The sequence below is a fragment of the Panthera onca genome, chromosome D2, assembly GCF_046562875.1.
Source record: "Panthera onca isolate mPanOnc1 chromosome D2, mPanOnc1 haplotype 2, whole genome shotgun sequence".
Classification (NCBI taxonomy): Eukaryota; Metazoa; Chordata; class Mammalia; order Carnivora; family Felidae; genus Panthera; species Panthera onca.
The window spans coordinates 23,267,454-23,283,971 of NC_138349.1; the positions used below are offsets into that span (position 1 = coordinate 23,267,454).

The 16,518-nt window shown below is 42.8% G+C and overlaps 1 protein-coding gene across 6 annotated transcripts in view; it reads left to right on the top strand.

The window, feature by feature from the left end:
• The window catches only part of SORCS1 (sortilin related VPS10 domain containing receptor 1), a 502,203-nt gene extending 485,777 nt beyond the window's left edge, over positions 1-16,426 (top strand). Inside the window, exons 25-27 of one of the 6 annotated variants that reach the window (XM_078434807.2) lie at positions 10,875-10,980; positions 11,103-11,263; positions 16,095-16,426. In XM_078434807.2, the coding sequence (XP_078290933.2) occupies positions 10,875-10,980; positions 11,103-11,263; positions 16,095-16,174 (347 nt within the window). In that variant the 3' untranslated portion in view covers positions 16,175-16,426. Of the gene's footprint in view, positions 1-10,874; positions 10,981-11,102; positions 11,264-12,813; positions 13,261-16,094 lie in introns of those variants that run through there. The other 5 variants (XM_078434808.2, XM_078434809.2, XM_078434810.2 and 2 more) reach the window with 5 other exon arrangements.
• Positions 16,427-16,518: the final 92 nt, after the last annotated feature.

The following is a 16,518-nucleotide window of genomic DNA, read 5'->3' on the forward strand; positions in this document are numbered from 1 at the left end:
TGTGAGTAGGGAGAGAATGAGACTATTAACAAGAAGTTGAGGGAGGGCTGTGGCCAGAGTGGCTCTCTTTGGCTTTTGAGACATGAAAGCAGCCGTGTTTAGTGGACAAAGGCCATGATGTTCTGCAACAACCCAGAGAGTGGGAAAAAGGAGTAGAAATCGATCAAGCCAGGTACCGGACTAGAACGCTGGTGTTTTGACTGAAGTGTACCTTTGCTCATGCTGTTCTCAACTAGAATATATCTACCACCTTCACCACCTCTCTGCATCTCCTAAGTCTGTTTGATTTTTAAGACTTAAATCAATGCCAACATTTGCATGGTTGTCTTTCTAGAGACTTTTACCCAGGATATCATCTATTCCTTCTTTCAACTCACATGGACTTTTTAAATCTATATTTGTCTAGTGATGATGGTAACCATTATACCTAACAGAGAACTTGCACATATCAGGTGCTCAATAACTATTGCCTTTATAAATAATTAGATGTGTAAATAATTTATAACCACTAGAGATATATTCAATATCCCATTCCCTCAGTGAACCTTTAGCTTCAGTTTACTGGATTGTGAATCTGTTCCATGACATCTTGCCTCTTAACAAATAACTGGTGAGGTAGACCTGGCCTTCTCTTCTCCAATAAGTGTCTGCGGAAAGCACATCTTTGTGTTTTTCTTATGTCACATGTCCCTTCAAGAGGCATTATAATTGTTTATATCCACGTTGTGGGAAATGAGAAAGTTGAAGAAAAATTAGAGTTCTGTGTCCCAGATTAAGGAAAACTAGAGAGGAGAAGGACTGGCAGGAGAGCTGTTCCAGAAGGAGACTGCACCAAGTATACGTAGCAGCCCTATTTCCCTGCCCTGGTCACTGGCAGGAGAGTTTCCCATGTCACACTGTGCCTCACTTCATGGCAGAGCTCAGGGTCAACACGTTAGATTGCACTATCTTGACTTGTCAAACCAGACCTTCTTCACATCTTTTGTGACATCTCCCTTGAGCTCTCTCTCATCCATGGTTTTACCCTGGCCTTCTATTATTCCTTGGTATTATTTTTATTTACCTACATTCTTCCACATCTTAAGAGCTACGATGTCATCCCAGGGAGAGTTTTTCCAGTAAGACTCACAGGAAGGCTTCAAATCAGATGCAGAGCATTTGATCTCTGTTGGTGCTTATGAAAAGACAAAGTTAAGCTGTTAAGAAGATATCCTTAAAATGCCAGCGGTTTTTCTCATTGCCCCTCATACTTGGAATTTACTCAAGGGCGAGGTCCATTTCAGATTTATCACCTTATTCCTCAAGTGACACTGTGCCTTACTTTGCAATTAGTCCTTTAAACCTTTGGTTCATCTGGTGATGTGAGATGAGCTAGGAGCCTCACTCAGTCCACATTGGCTGAACCTGAGGCACAACAGTGATTTGCAGGAAGCTTTACTAATTCTAAATAAAGAAGATGAAAAGTATTCCATGCAGCAGCCAGGTTCAATAAAGATGAGCTTTAAGATTGAATACGGATTCACCAAAACAAAGAGAAAATAAGCATGCCAGGTTGAGGGGCTGTGTTGAGCAGAGGCAGAGCAAGGTGACTTTGTGTGGTTTATGTATAAAGTGATGCATAATTTGATGTGGTTTGGGGTATCTAGATATATATCCTTAAATATCCTTAATTGATATATCTACTGAAGGTAAAATTATGAGCAGAGGCAAGAGAGAGGGATAAATTCAGGGAAATCAAATCTGCCATTATTTGATACTCCATTTATGTTACAACTTTTGTTGTTCATCACCCATGCTTGCTAGTGAGAAAACCCTCAATAATGCATCCTTGAAATTGCAAAGTATGATGCATATGGAAAAGGAAAGAAGGGCAGATGGAAGAAGGATTTTTTTAAATAATAAATTTGGGCAACAGTCAATAAGCTTTCTCTTTTTAACAACATTTTTTTACACATTTTAGAAGATGTTTTCAACCCACGAGGCAAGAGATGGTAACTTATCTGATAGAGATGGAGCCCTAGAAGTAGGAGCCTCTTTTTTGGTTGCCAAAGATCAGTGGTTCATGTCGGGTTTGATATCATAAAGCAGATGAGTGGAAAACTCTACCTGGAAGCTGGAAATAGAAGGTTGATACCCTGGTGAGACCAGGAGCAGACTGCACATTCAATTCAGAGCTAGAATCAACCACCTTATAGCCGATTCCTGGGTAGGAGGGGTCTGCTGACAGTGGATAGATCAAAGCCCTAATTGCTGGTACAAATCTTTTAAGCTATTTCAAACTCTGTATCTTTGTTGCGGTGAGAACCCACAGTCATGAGTAAATTCAGTGATTATATTTGGCCATGGGAGTGGGGGAAAACAGCTTAAAAATGCGTTGATTCTTTCAAGGTAGAAGAGACGAGGTTCTGCATGAGAATGGAAGTTAAAGGCTGAACAAGCAAGGGGTACTATTTTATTTGAGAACAGAAAACCTAACTAGATTGATTCACACTACATTACAAACAACAGCACCACGGGGATGATTTACATCTCACAGGAATGACTTATTGGACAAACAAACTGAAACTTACGTGGTGTGGCTGCCACACAGAGGACCTACAAGAGCTAGAAGTGCTGGAACTGATCCTTCCCTGGAAACATGTATGGTTGGAAAGACTCTGTATCAGCCAGTGTAGACGAACCCAGTTATAAAGCATCTGTTCTTGACCCAACTCTGCTTTCTGATTATTTAGACAGCTTCCCAAAAGTAGAGATTGTTCAGGTCTTGCTGCACATAAATCAAATCCCAAGGAGTGATACTGGTAATGTGCATTTTTAACAAGTTCCCCAAATGATGTGTATACAGCCAGGTCTTCCCCCAGCCTCACCAACCACTCCCATAGAGCACTTTACAGACACAACTCCATCTGTATAACAAGGGAATGTGCGTGTCTGTCGCCAGCAATAAATCTGATTTATAGCTCAGGGCATCCACTAAAACAGAAGCACGCATTAAAAAAGAAAGGCCTGTGATATTAAGTGTAGGAGGAAATTAGTAATAAACATTAAAATCTAATTTTTCCGCATATCTGGAGCCAACCTAATTGGCAGAATGGGTAGATGGCAGTGGGAGGAAGGGGGGAAAAATGAAACATGTCTGTGAATCTGAGATCTGCTATATCCGTTATCTAGATGAATGGCAAAGGCCAGCCAAGAGCTGTGGCCGAGAGGCAGTTGAAAAATGATTAAAGTATGAACTAGAATCTTAGTGGCAGATGTAATTGAATAGCCATGAGTTTTATGAAAGTTGAACAAATTGTATTATCTAGATGCTATTAATGTGCTAGTGTGAGCAGAAAATGATGCCTCTGCATTTCACTGTATTTTTTGCATGCGTTAGAGAACCAGGGTGATCTTCTACCCTCAGCTTTCCAGCGGGGTCACTGCTCCTCCAGAGTTTTGGATGCAGATGATAAAAAATGTGAAAGGTTAATATTGCTCAAAGGAAGAGCCTCAAATTCCAGGTTATATATATATATATATATATACACACACATATATATATATATACACATATATATATATACACACATATATATATACACATATATATATACACACATATATATATACACATATATATATACACATATATATATATATATATATATTTTTTTTTTTTTTTAATACAAACTACTCCCATCCCATCCTGTCTGTCTAGCAGTTGCCTTGTTGAAGCTGTTTAGGTTTAGGAAAGCTGTCCTTTGTCAAGGATATGTGTGGGTTTTTAATAAAACTGTTATCTTGTGTTATCTTGGCCTCCATCGTTGCTGCTGACTGGTTCAATTTCTTTTTTAGGTGTAATAAAAAGATAACTATCGCAGAGATATTAGAGAATTAATATTTCCGGGCTTCAGTTGCTACCCTTGGATATGTTATGAGTAAATGTGGGAGGGGGTAAGGAACCAGAATTTCAGCCTAGGTCAGGATACATCGTGAATTGTGCGCAACAGTTTCACATTGAGAAAGAGACTTTCCACTTGAAGGTGGAATTAGCATCAGTTGAGAAGCTTTAGAAAGTACAATATCATCTAAGTCACATCATTATGGATGCAGATGCCATATTGTGGAGTTGTGGGGCTCTGAACTGTAAAGTGAAATAAATTGTTGCAATAACATTTTCCATTTAGGGGTGAAATTGGTACTAGTGAAATTCGTCCACAGCCAATAAATTCATCCATCCCTTTAGTCTCCGGTTGCCTTGTTATCTACACAGTTATCATTCACAAATCTTTGTGAGTAAAGTCATCCTAGTAGTATTTTTCCCTTCTTCTATTTTTCCCCCAAATAAACGCTTTTTGTCCTCTGCAAATATTTAGGCTTTTTCACAGTCGTGTGGATTCAGTGGCTTTCGACAACTATTAAGCCACTATGGCTTTATGGCAGGTAATAACGGGTGCCAACATATCTAAACATACTCCTTTCCCCAATGTGATCGCATGAATGTGTTATTTTCATAAATATATCAGAGGCCAGCATTGAGGTTGCTCTTTAGCTTCTAATAGATTCTTTCTTCACCATATTTTCCTGAGATGTTTCTGGCCCCATAAAAAAAAAAAGAAGAAGAAGAAGAAGAAGAAGAAGAAGAAGAAGAAGAAGAAGAAGAAGAAAAGAAAGAAAGAAAGAAAAAAGAAAGAAAGAAAGAAAGAAAGAAAGAAAGAAAGAAAGAAAGAAAAGAAAAGAAAGAAAGAAAGAAGCCTTAAATGTCTACATGGTAACTGGCCTGAGTTGGCCTGGCCTGAGGATGTTTCTAGAAACTCTTAGGTGGAAAATTGTCAGGGGGAGGGATCATATGAACAGTTCAGATACAGGGTACAGATATGCATCAGGTTGGAAATAGAAATAATAGTTAGGATGCAGGAGACACAGTTCCCCAAAGGGAAGGCAAGGCACGTAGTCTTGGCACATAGAGAGGCACATAGAGAGATTGGCATGAAATGGAAGGCAGGAGAACACACATAAAATACAGAGAAGACCAGAGTTCCGTGTCAAGAATTGGGTAATGTAGAGCCCAAACATAAGAATTGCTAATTGGTGGGGCGCCTGGGTGGCTCAGTCGGTTAAGCGTCTGACTTCGCTCAGGTCATGATCTCACAGTTTGTGAGTTCGAGCCCTGCGTCGGGCTCTGTGCTGACAGCTTGGAGCCTGGAGCCTGCTTCAGATTCTGTGTCTCCCTCTCTCTCTGCCCCTCACCCGCTCACACTCTGTCTCTTTCTGTCTCTCAAACATAAATAAACATTAAAATTAAAAAAAAAAAAAAGAATTACGAATTGGGTGTTTAACCAGTAGAGAGGAATTTTGAAGAGAGAAGGTATTAGTAAGCTATTGCTGTGTAACAAATCACCCAGAAATTCAGTGGCTTCTATTATTGAATCTAGTGAGCTGGGCTGCCCCGTGTGCCAGGTCTGCTGGCTGTAGGCTGCTCTAGAACTTAGTTCTCATCAATGTGATCTGTCATGCTTCATCAGGCTACTCTAGGTGTGTTTATACATGACAATGACAGGATTCCAAGAGATAGAGGAAAAGTGCAGGGGCCTTGAAGCTCACATTGGCACACTTTCACTCCCATTTCATTCCATGGCCATATCATGTTGTAGTACTAGCCCCCATTCAAGGGGTGAGGAAACAGATTTCACCTCTTGTTATGAAAAGCTTCAAACTCAAATTGCAGAGGGCTTGGATACAAAGATGGGTAGAGAATTTATCCAGCAATGCAGTCAATCTCCACAAGGCTGCCCACTCTCTTAGGGGAGATTGGAAATGCTTTTAGGTAGTTTAACAAGCTCTCCCAAAGTTACAATGAGGTTAAGCTACGTTTAGCAATCAAGGGGTATGTCTTTTATTTTGTCTTATTTTAGTGACCCAGAGAATGTAAAGGTCAGGCACACTCTAAAGATAAGGACTGGATGTTTTATGAGTGATAGTAGGTGGGACCTTGCATGCAGTATTCTCAAACTGTTGTGCACAACAGTGACCTGTGTAGCATGTTGCATATAGTTTTCTGAGATCGATTCTCAAAGACATACGGATTTTCCTTTTCTCAGGTGAAGCCTAGGGCACTGCATTTTCACACATTCTCCAGGTGATTCTGATTCGGGTAGTCTATAAATTTATACTTTGAGAAACACTTTACAAAGTAAGCAAGATTTTCAACCCTAGAAAACGAAAATACACCTTTCTCTTCTTGTCTGTCAACTACAGTGATAAGTTTTGTCTTCGAATCACCCATAGTTGTCCTTACGTGTCCAAGTGACCTAAACTCTATGGCTGGACGTTCCTGAAGACTATCTTCAATTTAAAAATAGTAGCAATGCTTCACATTGTGAAGGCATTAGTGCCTTCCCTGGAATTCTCACACAATCTGGCCATTAGGCCTCCAGGATTGTGGCTTTATCTCATTACAGTATGGCAGTCCTTATGGCTCTCATGATTGGGTTTGGATTTGAACTGACAGAAACAAAAAGTGTTTTTGTAAATGAAAACCTGTTGCTCTTTCTGCATTCTAGATTATCTTTGTACCATTTCCATATCACCTTAATTTCTGGAAAAGAGATTTCAGATCACGTGGATTTCATGATATCCGGGCATGTTACTAAAGCCCAGCTCAGGTCTGCTTTGGTGGCAGGAGAGTCAAAAAGAAAATCAAAGCTTGGCAAACTTGCTTTTGTGAGTTTCTTGACAGCACTAAGTCCTGCATTAGAAATGTACAAATGAATTTGAAATGTAGTTCAGGGTTTCAGGGTCAGAGTGCAGGTAGGAGTTCTCCAAGAGAGTCCCTTTGCTAGGACGAGAGTACAGACAGCACTAAGGATTTCTAGCACTGCTTCACCGGCTGATGCCACCATATTTACAACATGGAAATAGACCAAACAAAGGGGCAAGCCTGTAGCAAAGGGGGAGGTGGTACCCAGTATGAAGCTCTTCCTCAAGTATGTTGCATGCGACCTAGGTCTGCAAAGGGTCTTTAGCCATATGATTTTGGGAAACACTATGGTAGAGTTCAATGAGTTTCCTTCCTGCAGGACTGCTGTGAAAGTTTAATTACTGATGAGCATTGCAAATTTCTAAGATGGGGAATTTTCAGAATTATCTAGCATGGTTAATTCCATCATCCATCGAGGCTTGTTTTCTATAGAAGACCCTTTCGGGATACAACAGCAAAGACAGGACAGTGTTACGAACATTGAGCGCGTACTATGTGCTGGGTATTATGCCAAGTGCTATAAAAATTCGATCTTGGTTTATCCTCACAACTTTCTAAAACAAGCACTTAGTTTTAGCTCCATTATGTAGATGATGGCATTGAGGTTCAGGGTAAGTCACTTAAGCCCAGAAGTGGCAGACTCAGAACGTGGTACCAAAAAGGGACTATAATCAATTTCTTCACCCCAGACATGGAGTTTTGAAATTGCTTTCACGCACATAGGCCATGACCATTTATTTAGCACACCCTATATACATCGTTCACTTTTCACAGGAAGACTTGTTATCCTCATAAGCAATGCCATTACTATAATCAGCCTAGGTCCTCATGAATAGAACATAATTCAGTGCACTTCTGAGTCTTCGCAGGATTTCAGAAACAATGTGAGCCAGCACCCAGGCTTAGAAAATGTGGACTCACTTACAGAACGGACATGTCCCTGCTTTTACTCTGTGTGTGGATAATGGCAAATAAACTGCTCAGCACGTTCTTTCCCTTTTCTACCTTGTTTAGGCTGCAACTGGAGAGGGATTAATTTATGCTAATTCCACACAACAAACTAAAACCCATTTATCACAAGTTTTCATTCCTCAGCAGAACACACACACACGCACCTAAGTATTAGGCAAACTAAGATAATGCAGCTGCTGTTGTGCGGCAGTAATAGGCCCGTTTATATCCCGGGCCAGGTCAGCAAGCAGCGCCACGGAACACAGAGGGCAGTGGCGTCCAGTCTGTCCCTGCTCTGCCTGCTGCTGCCCCCCCCACCACCCACATGCTGCTAAGTGATGCAGAGATGGGGGCAGCAGACAGCATGCACTTTAGAACTCAGATTACAGAAGTTCATTTTCCCAAAATACTTTGCTAATTACTTACCAGTGCTATTGCTGCTTATTTACGAATGATGATTTAATGAGGAATGATTTAGAATTGAATGATTTAAGCCTGTGATGTGGAGATAGAGGATGAGGAAGGGAAGGGAATGCACGCGCGCATGTGTGTGTGTGTGTGTGTGTGCATGTGTGTGTGCGCGCACACACTTTCTCTGCTAGTGAGAGCCTGGCTGAAGCAATTTCCTCTCTTTACTTTTCCATTTATTCCAAATGCCAGCCCTTTCAAGCAGTTACCAGTATCCTTCCTGGTAACTGCATAGCACTGATCTCTGCTACTTTTGAAAAAGCATGCAGCTAGGAAGGAGAAGTTTCCTCATACAGCTAACCTGCCTCTAAACCGTCTTAAACAGAGGCCCCTCCCTGAACCTGCATGTGTTCCCTGTCAAGCTAAGGGTTTGCATTAGAGGATTACCTATAAAGTATCTTCCCACTTTTATTTCCTTGTGTGTGATGACACGATTGTGATAATGTCAAGACAGAGCAAGACCTTCTCTTTGAGAGTTACAGATGGAATTATATGATAGCTAAGATTTGCTTCAGAATAACCCAACAGTTGAGGTTGTTGGGACTAGATGGGGAAAAATAAAATAATGTTGACTGTGGATTGATGTGTGTTGAAGCCAGGTGCTGGGCGCGTTTCTCTATGCACATGTACCATGCACGCATGCACACAATTACCATATGTATGAACATATATATGTCACCCAAGTGTAAGAGTGCATGCTCTGTGATTCTAATTGGTCCTGTTAAGGCTTGATAATATTTTAGCTGGAGCCACTTAATTTGCTTCTCACACTGTAGTTCTTCCATAGATATATAGAAGATACACTTCTTGGTATATAGACAGAAGATGTATGTTTTTAAATTTCTGGTATCTTCCGCTGAAATTTGCCCCAGGTGTGTGTTTGGGATGGGGCTCGGGTTTAAGGCTTAGTACTTCCACTTCCTGGTTCTGTGTCCTTTGGAACGACATGAACCAGTGAGAGCCTTACTGTTCTTTTCTGTTCAGCAGAGGTCACACTGTCCCCCCCTTCCATTTGTGCGAGTCAGTGGTGATAATGTCCATGAAAAACAAAAGGTGGCCTCTTCTCCAGGGACAGCCTGCCAATTCTGGTGTGTGTTCTCAAGTGTTTCTGGACTCCTTTGCTGATGGCACTGTGTTTGCCTCAGCGAATGAAAGACACTTTCATGTTCTCATGTTGACCCGGAAGCACCTTGGCCTTGGCTGTCTCACCACAGCCTCCTCACACACAGACTCACCCACGGGCACCACAAGCACAAGTGCTGCTCGACTTACACAGGAGAGAGAATCACAGGGGTTGCTTAATTTGCCTGCTTCCTCAAAGCTGATTCTACTACAACAACTAAACCTGTTTTCTAAGAAAGAGGGCTTGGCCTGTGTTTCCCACCAAAATGATTTGGTGTCTGGAACATGGCTTTTCAGTAGCGCTGAGTGGCTGGACCTCAATCGTACAATAACCAGACAGAGCAGAGGCTTCCTCGCGTCTTGTTGGAGAATGTCAGTATACAGTCCCCAGTTCCTGAACCTTTGTACCCGGGTGATGAGAAGGTTGCCTTCTTGGCTCTCAACAGAGAAAAGCCATGGGAAATGGTGCTTGAAGGTCACCCACATTTCTGACTACCAGACTTGACTTAAATGATGGAAGATAAAGGTCAGCATCCAGGCTTCTAAGGTGTGCATGTGGTTTGGCTTTTATGCTTGAGCTACGCTATATTTTCAAATGTCAGTTTTTGAGAGACTGAAAATTAATTGCAAACAAAGCCCTTAAAGCACGAACAGATTTGACCCTAAGATTGCAGAGGACTTGGAGGTGGAGAGAGAGACGCTACGCTCTGAGAGCAAACTCAGGGCTGGAGGACTTTTATGGATGCAGATGCATCTGTTTGGTCCAAGAGGAGAACTCACTGCATCTGAGAGGCTGGTCTTTCCTGGTATGAGCTGTCAGGGCTTTGGGAAGTTCTACAGACGACCCTGAATCATACACCCCCCTGCCTGCATCACAGTGGCTGATTTTGTGAAATACTCACTTAGCCATCCGTTTCCTGTGTGCAGAAGAGATAAGGATGCTCCATTACTCTCTAGTTCTTTGTCTCACATGATGGTTGCAGAGACAGAGGGGGGTGGGGATAATTCATAAAAATATCCCTGTTGGTTTTTCTGGGGATGTGCATTGCTTAGTGCGAGGAAAGCTTGCATTCGAGAGTATAGGAAAGTGTAGTAATTATAGTCTTATAGGTGTTGATTAAAAATAATAGCAGCAGTAGTAATAAACTGTGGAACTTACAGAAGACTTAATACGTGTCTAGTACTGTTATCAGTGCTTTACGTACATTAATTCAACTGGTCCCTACAAAAACCTGGTGAGATATGTACTGCTGTTCTCATCTCACCACATAAGCCTGTTGAGTGAAATAACGTGCCTAGAATCCCATAGCCAGCACGTGGGAGAGCAGCCTGGAATCCCCGAAGTCTGGCTCCAGGGTCTGTGTTTCCAGTCATCCACTGCACTTCTTAAATAGGCCAGCTGGAGCATCCTAGGGGCTAGGACAGGCTCCGATGCCCCCCTCACGTGTCAGCTGTGTGACATTCATCTGTGTGCAGACTCCACCTGGTTTCCTGGCACTCACCATGCCTCTGTGGGGAGAGTTGTGAGCCTCTTACAGAGCCAGGCGTGCCCCCATCTCTGCCGGTGACCATGCCTTGTATTCTCCCCTAGCCCCGCTGGTGGACCTCACTCCAACTCACAGTGGGTCTGCCATGCTGATGCTGCTCTCAGTGGTGTTTGTGGGGCTGGCCGTGTTCGTCATCTACAAGTTTAAAAGGTACGTGTCCTTCCGTCCATGTCTCCCCTCCCCTGTCCTTCTCCCTGACAGGTTCAGAAGCATGAAATGCCGCGATGTACGTCTCCCATGCATAGCCATGATGCTGTCTGTTAATGTTTTAGGAAGATCCCGGGGATTAATGTTTATGCCCAGATGCAAAATGAGAAAGAACGAGAGATGGTCAGTCGAGTCAGTCCCACTGAAAGCAGGCCCCATATCCCTCAGACTGAACTCAGGAGGCCTGGCCAACTGATAGATGAGAAGGTGGATTCCCAGCTCATAGGTAAATGACTCCCAGTAGCCCTCAGCTGTTCAGCCTGGGTAGTTAATGGCTGACTCTGCCTAACCCCTTTCTGGCTTGACGTAACCACTTTCTTCTGCTCTAACATTCCTGAGAGAAACAGCTAAGATGTCTTTTTCCCTGCTTCCTCCCATTGGAATAAGAAAAAAAAAAAAAAAAAAGGCTTCTTGCTCCTATGTAGTTTTTTTTTTCTCCCTCTCTTGTGACTTTATTCTTCTTTTTGCAAAAACTTTTCCTCTAAAATATGGGGCTCCAAAAATGTTCATGGGCAAAGAGCAAAGCATTTATTCTAACAATGTACAAGAAGGACGGGCCTCAGAGGTTGGATCTGGTCATCTGGAGGGCCAGGCAGCTTATGAGGAGCAGGCTATGGAGTGACAGGGTAAGGCAGGACAGCCTCACTTAGAGACAACTCTAAGGAGGAAATATTACTCCAGAATACTTGTAGAGAAGTGACATGATAGAGGAGGACTGGGCTGATGACCCTGGGTTTTTGTTTCTTTGTTTTTTTTTTTTTTTCTTTTTAATTTGGCAGTCATCTAAAAACTGTCCTCCTGGAAACACGGAACCTGGGAATTCTGAGGACAAGAGGCATAAAATTTGTAGAACATTCCAGGAGTGATGTTCCCTGAAAGAGACCACTGGAGGGCTAGACTGCTACAGAGCAGATCAGCAGATTTTTTCCTCATTTTTACCTGTCCCCTATCAGAAGTCTTAAAATGGACCTTACTCTATATCAGTAGAGCTCTGTCTCTCTGCCTATGAATTAAGCATGGGAATCCCAACAGCTAGGTCTAGAACCCTACTATTTGTGGCAGAGGAAACTTGCCAAGGGAGGTCGACAGACCCATGGAACCACCATTGGGATCCATGGCTTGCCAGGAATCAGGAGTTGGCATCAGGAATCCGGAGTTGACGTTGTAATATTGCCATCTAGATCCTGTATTGTTGCCCAGGGTGGATAAATTATGATTTAACCATTCATGCCTCCCTCTAATGTCAGAATACCAAGCCTTCTAGAAGGCCATTCATTGCCTAGGATTTTGTATCTGCTACTTAGAAAACGAAATGAGCACCTAAGTGGAAACATAGCCCTCTCTTTAAATGGATGGGGGAAAAGTTCTTGGCTGTATTGGGGAAAATTTCAGTGCAGTGACTGGCTTGTATCAGAAGTAATAATGACAACTGTGGCCACAACTGGGGTCCAGTTTTCAGAGCGTGCTTTCTTTTATTTGGGGAGACAGGGTGATAAGTGTGTAATTGCTTTAGGTTCAGGAGAAAAAGGCTTTTCTGTCTTTAAGTCCAGAGAAGCATTCACCCTGTCTATTTACTTCTAAAGCTTGTAAGCGCATTTTTGTGGGTCATTTGGTTTTCAATCCCATTTCCACGGGGTATGAAGCACAGCGCCGTTGACTTTATTAAAGTGGCGATCCCTCCTTCGCCAGGAGCGTCCGGCAGCACACTGCACAGTCTCTGACACCTTCCCATTTCCAGTGTCATTAAGTGAGTAAGTGTTACACGTTTTCTCTTAGGAGAGTAGCTTTACCCTCCCCTCCCTCCCCTTCTACTCAACCTGGTGACTCATCTCTCCGATTGCAAAGAGCAAGACACGCCACTCCGCCTTCAACGCCAAAGCGGGGATCTGCTGGGGCGCAATTTGCAATTTAAGGAAAACCCCCAAAGGCTACAGGCGACCTGCCGATCAGGAAAGAATTTCGCTCTTGTCAAGTGCACCATCCTTCATGACCACTAACTTTATGTTTTTTTTTTCTTTCCTTTGTTGTTCTGTTTCCTATTTTGCCAGGAAGTATTTCCATAGTTGCTGAGAATCAAAGCACAAAAGAAATCCCTACCTATGTAAATGTTTGAATGGAGGACGCCAGTAAAAACAAAAACAAACAAAAAAATAAAATAAAAACAATCAAAATCCAAACAAACAAACAAACAAACACTCACTGCATCGGGACTTTTTAATTCTTCAGACACAGACAACAAGGGTTTTTAGCTTTAAGCCTGTGCATGTGGACAATACCTTGAGAACATGCTTGGAGGGGCAGTGTACAGGTGCTCTATTTTAATGGAAAAAACACTCCCCTCCCCCTTTCTCCCTCTCTCTCTTTTTTCTGATCGGTCGTGTTTGTAGAACATTCATAACATATAGAGGCCAAGGAAATCTGCATGTGTTTTTGGAAATATTCTTGGCTCTAGATTTAACAGCTATTTTAGCTCTACGGGCTGACGGATGGATTAGCCACCCCAGCCCCTTTCATAAGACACAAAGACATGCACAGGAGTGTGAAACCCTGAGCTGTTTCTCTGTTCCACTTTCCTTACTGCCATTTTTCTGTTCTCAGTTATATCTGGTAGCCCTGTTGGCCAGCGGTGACCACAGGGCTGCTTATTTGCATTCTGTATGGCCACAGGGATGAAGAAGCGAGTTGAAGTTCCATATACTCAGGCAGAGTGATGCAGGCAGGCAGGGGGCAGGCATGTGAGAAGTGGACCTTTCCCTCACCCAGGCTTTCCCTTGCAGCTTCCCTACTCTCGCCCCAACCAACATAGAAAAGAGAATCCCAGTTACCCGTCGTCTGGCCTCCCCATGTGTTTGCTATCCATGTGTGATCATGACCTCTTGATGTCTTTGTACCTCTTCCTTCCAGTTTCCAAGTGGTCTTTCAAGTCCCCCTACTTTTTTCTTCCCAAACATGTTGCAAGATTCTGGACACGAACCTCGGTATTTCCTAAATACTGGCCTGGCGCCTGCCAACCTTGCCCTTGTCACATTCAAATTTCTGATCCGTCAGCATGCCAGCTTCCCTACACACTGACCAGGCTGTCCTGCCCTGCAGGGTTCAGCTCCATGTACCCTTTGTCTCCTCCTGGAGAACCTGCCTCTTGCAAATAGCCTTGCCTTTTCTCACCTGGAAACATGCAATGTGTGTGAAAGAGTTGGTACATGCAAAACAATTCAGACCTGGCCATGTACACTGGAAAAGAAAGCAGACAGATGCGTAGTGGTATTCTCACACCTTAACAAAAATCTCTCGTGTGCAGATTCCAGAATATTCTCGCGAGAAATGTTTTGACATGTTACTGTGTGGCAGGGCAGTTTCCTTCTGTAATGGTTGCTATTACCCAGTATTTGTTCTCTCACCATAGAGTAAAGCTATTTGTAAAATAAAACTGATTTTAACGAGAAGAAGAAGCAGGTTAATGGATTTAATATCGAAGAGTGTCAAAAAGTCTGAGAACATATGGAGGTCTTGTCTTACATAAGGATGCAATTTTGGTTATGAAGGAACCCAGACATTTCACATGTGTGATCTCTGATCCCTGAGTATCGTAATATTGGCAAAGGAAAAATTAATAAGCTTCAAGGGGAGGAGGTAGATGTCTAACTAAAGCAGAATGACTCAAGGCATGAAAAATCCCTGTTTGCCCAGGGCAATAATGAAAGAATCACCAGAGAAAGAATGACACAGAAGCATGTCCAGCAGAAGCCCCTGGAGGATTATGAGTTGGGTAAAGCCCACTCTAAAATATAGTAGAAAGCAGTTTTGAAAAACCACTCAGAGGGAGCAGCCTCCTTCTTGGCCATGTTCCCAGGCCAGTAACAGTTTATAACAGGGTCCCAGTGATAATGGGGGTGTCCCAAAGGTCTTGAGGAGCCCTGCCCTTATGTAGCTGGGCAGGAGAAGAGTGACAAAGCTGCAGTCAGAAGTTAACCAAGCAGAAGTTTTTGTGATTGAGGATGCCCAGTGTGGATCTGGGAAATGGATTATGCCTGCGGCAACCATCTGTTTGTAGAACTCAATTGATCCCCAACCTGCCAGGCTTCCTATCCCATAGGACACATCCTCATCGATCCGCTTCAGTTGGAGCCGCCCAAGTTTAATCTGGAAGACAAAATGTTGGGAAACCAAAAGAGGCTCCCTCAAAACAGCACAGGGGGTCCTTGGAGTTGCAGTTCAAGTAATTTTAATTGGAAAATTATGAGAAATGGAAAAACCCTCTGAATCTAGCACAGTGCCTTGCCTAGAGTAGGTATTAAGAAAACCACTCGTTGAAGGGATACATGAAAAGACTACGTGAGAAAACGTAGGGAAGGATGGGCTTGCAAGTCCTAAGTAAAAATCGAGGTAGCCATGAGATGCCTGGCATTTTGGAAAGTGATCACAGATGGCCAGCTCTCTAGTGAGCATCTCCAGGGTCCTCATGTGCCTCTCCTCCAAGCTCCCTCCCACCTGTAGGAGATTAGTGAGGCTAGGTACTGCTCAGAGGGGACCTCATTATTCTTACAATCTAGCTCTATGGTTCTCAAAGTGTGGTACCTGGACCAGCAGAATCAGCATCACCTCAGACTTATTAGAAATTTGGGGTCCCCCTACTGAAGTCCTACTGAATCAGGGGGCTAGGGGCCCAGCAGTCTGTTTTTACCAGCCCTTCAGGTTATTGTGATGCACACAGAAGTTTGGGAACCTCTGCACCCTGCCATTCCAGCTCAATCCCAAAGAGAACGTAGTAATGAGAGCCTACAAATGGGAGGGACCCAAGTGCCTACCTACTCACTAACAGCAGGTGCAAACACAGTGAGGAGTTTGGTGGGCCAGAGGAGTGAGTGGTGAGGGATGGGCGTGGAAGGGAAAATTCAGGGCAAGCTAAAAATCTGATATTGTGATGTTTTCCAAAACTCCCAGAGGGCAAACTGTGCATGCTCTACCCTGAAATACCCAGCCAACATTTTCTCCTTCGCCTTATTCCTAATTGGATTCACTGTCCAAAATGCAGAGGTTTGCCTTGCTTTTTTTTTCAGAAGTTCCAAACAGCAACTTTGAGAGCAATGGGGTGTTTGGCAGCTGTTCTGTGTTTTCCAGGATTCCAACTGAGCATTGAAATCCCTCATTTGCCAACTTATTTTTATAGGAAGCCAATTTAAAAAAAAAAAAAAAAAGTTTTCTTATAGTATCGGAACTACTTCTAATTTTCAAATGACTTTTTTGATGTATTTTTTTGTTAAATACTATGTAGTGTAATGTATAATTGCTCTTGTTTATTGCTTTTACAATCATATTTATTAAACAGATAATGTCTCTAAAGTCTTGGCCTCAAGGAGTGTATTTTATCTCGAACCCAACTGTGACATTCAGTCTTGATACACAAGTGATGCAGCTATAGGATTTTTATTAAGGCTAACTATGTGACAATAGACTAAAAACCACAGTCTCCAAGGGTTTTTC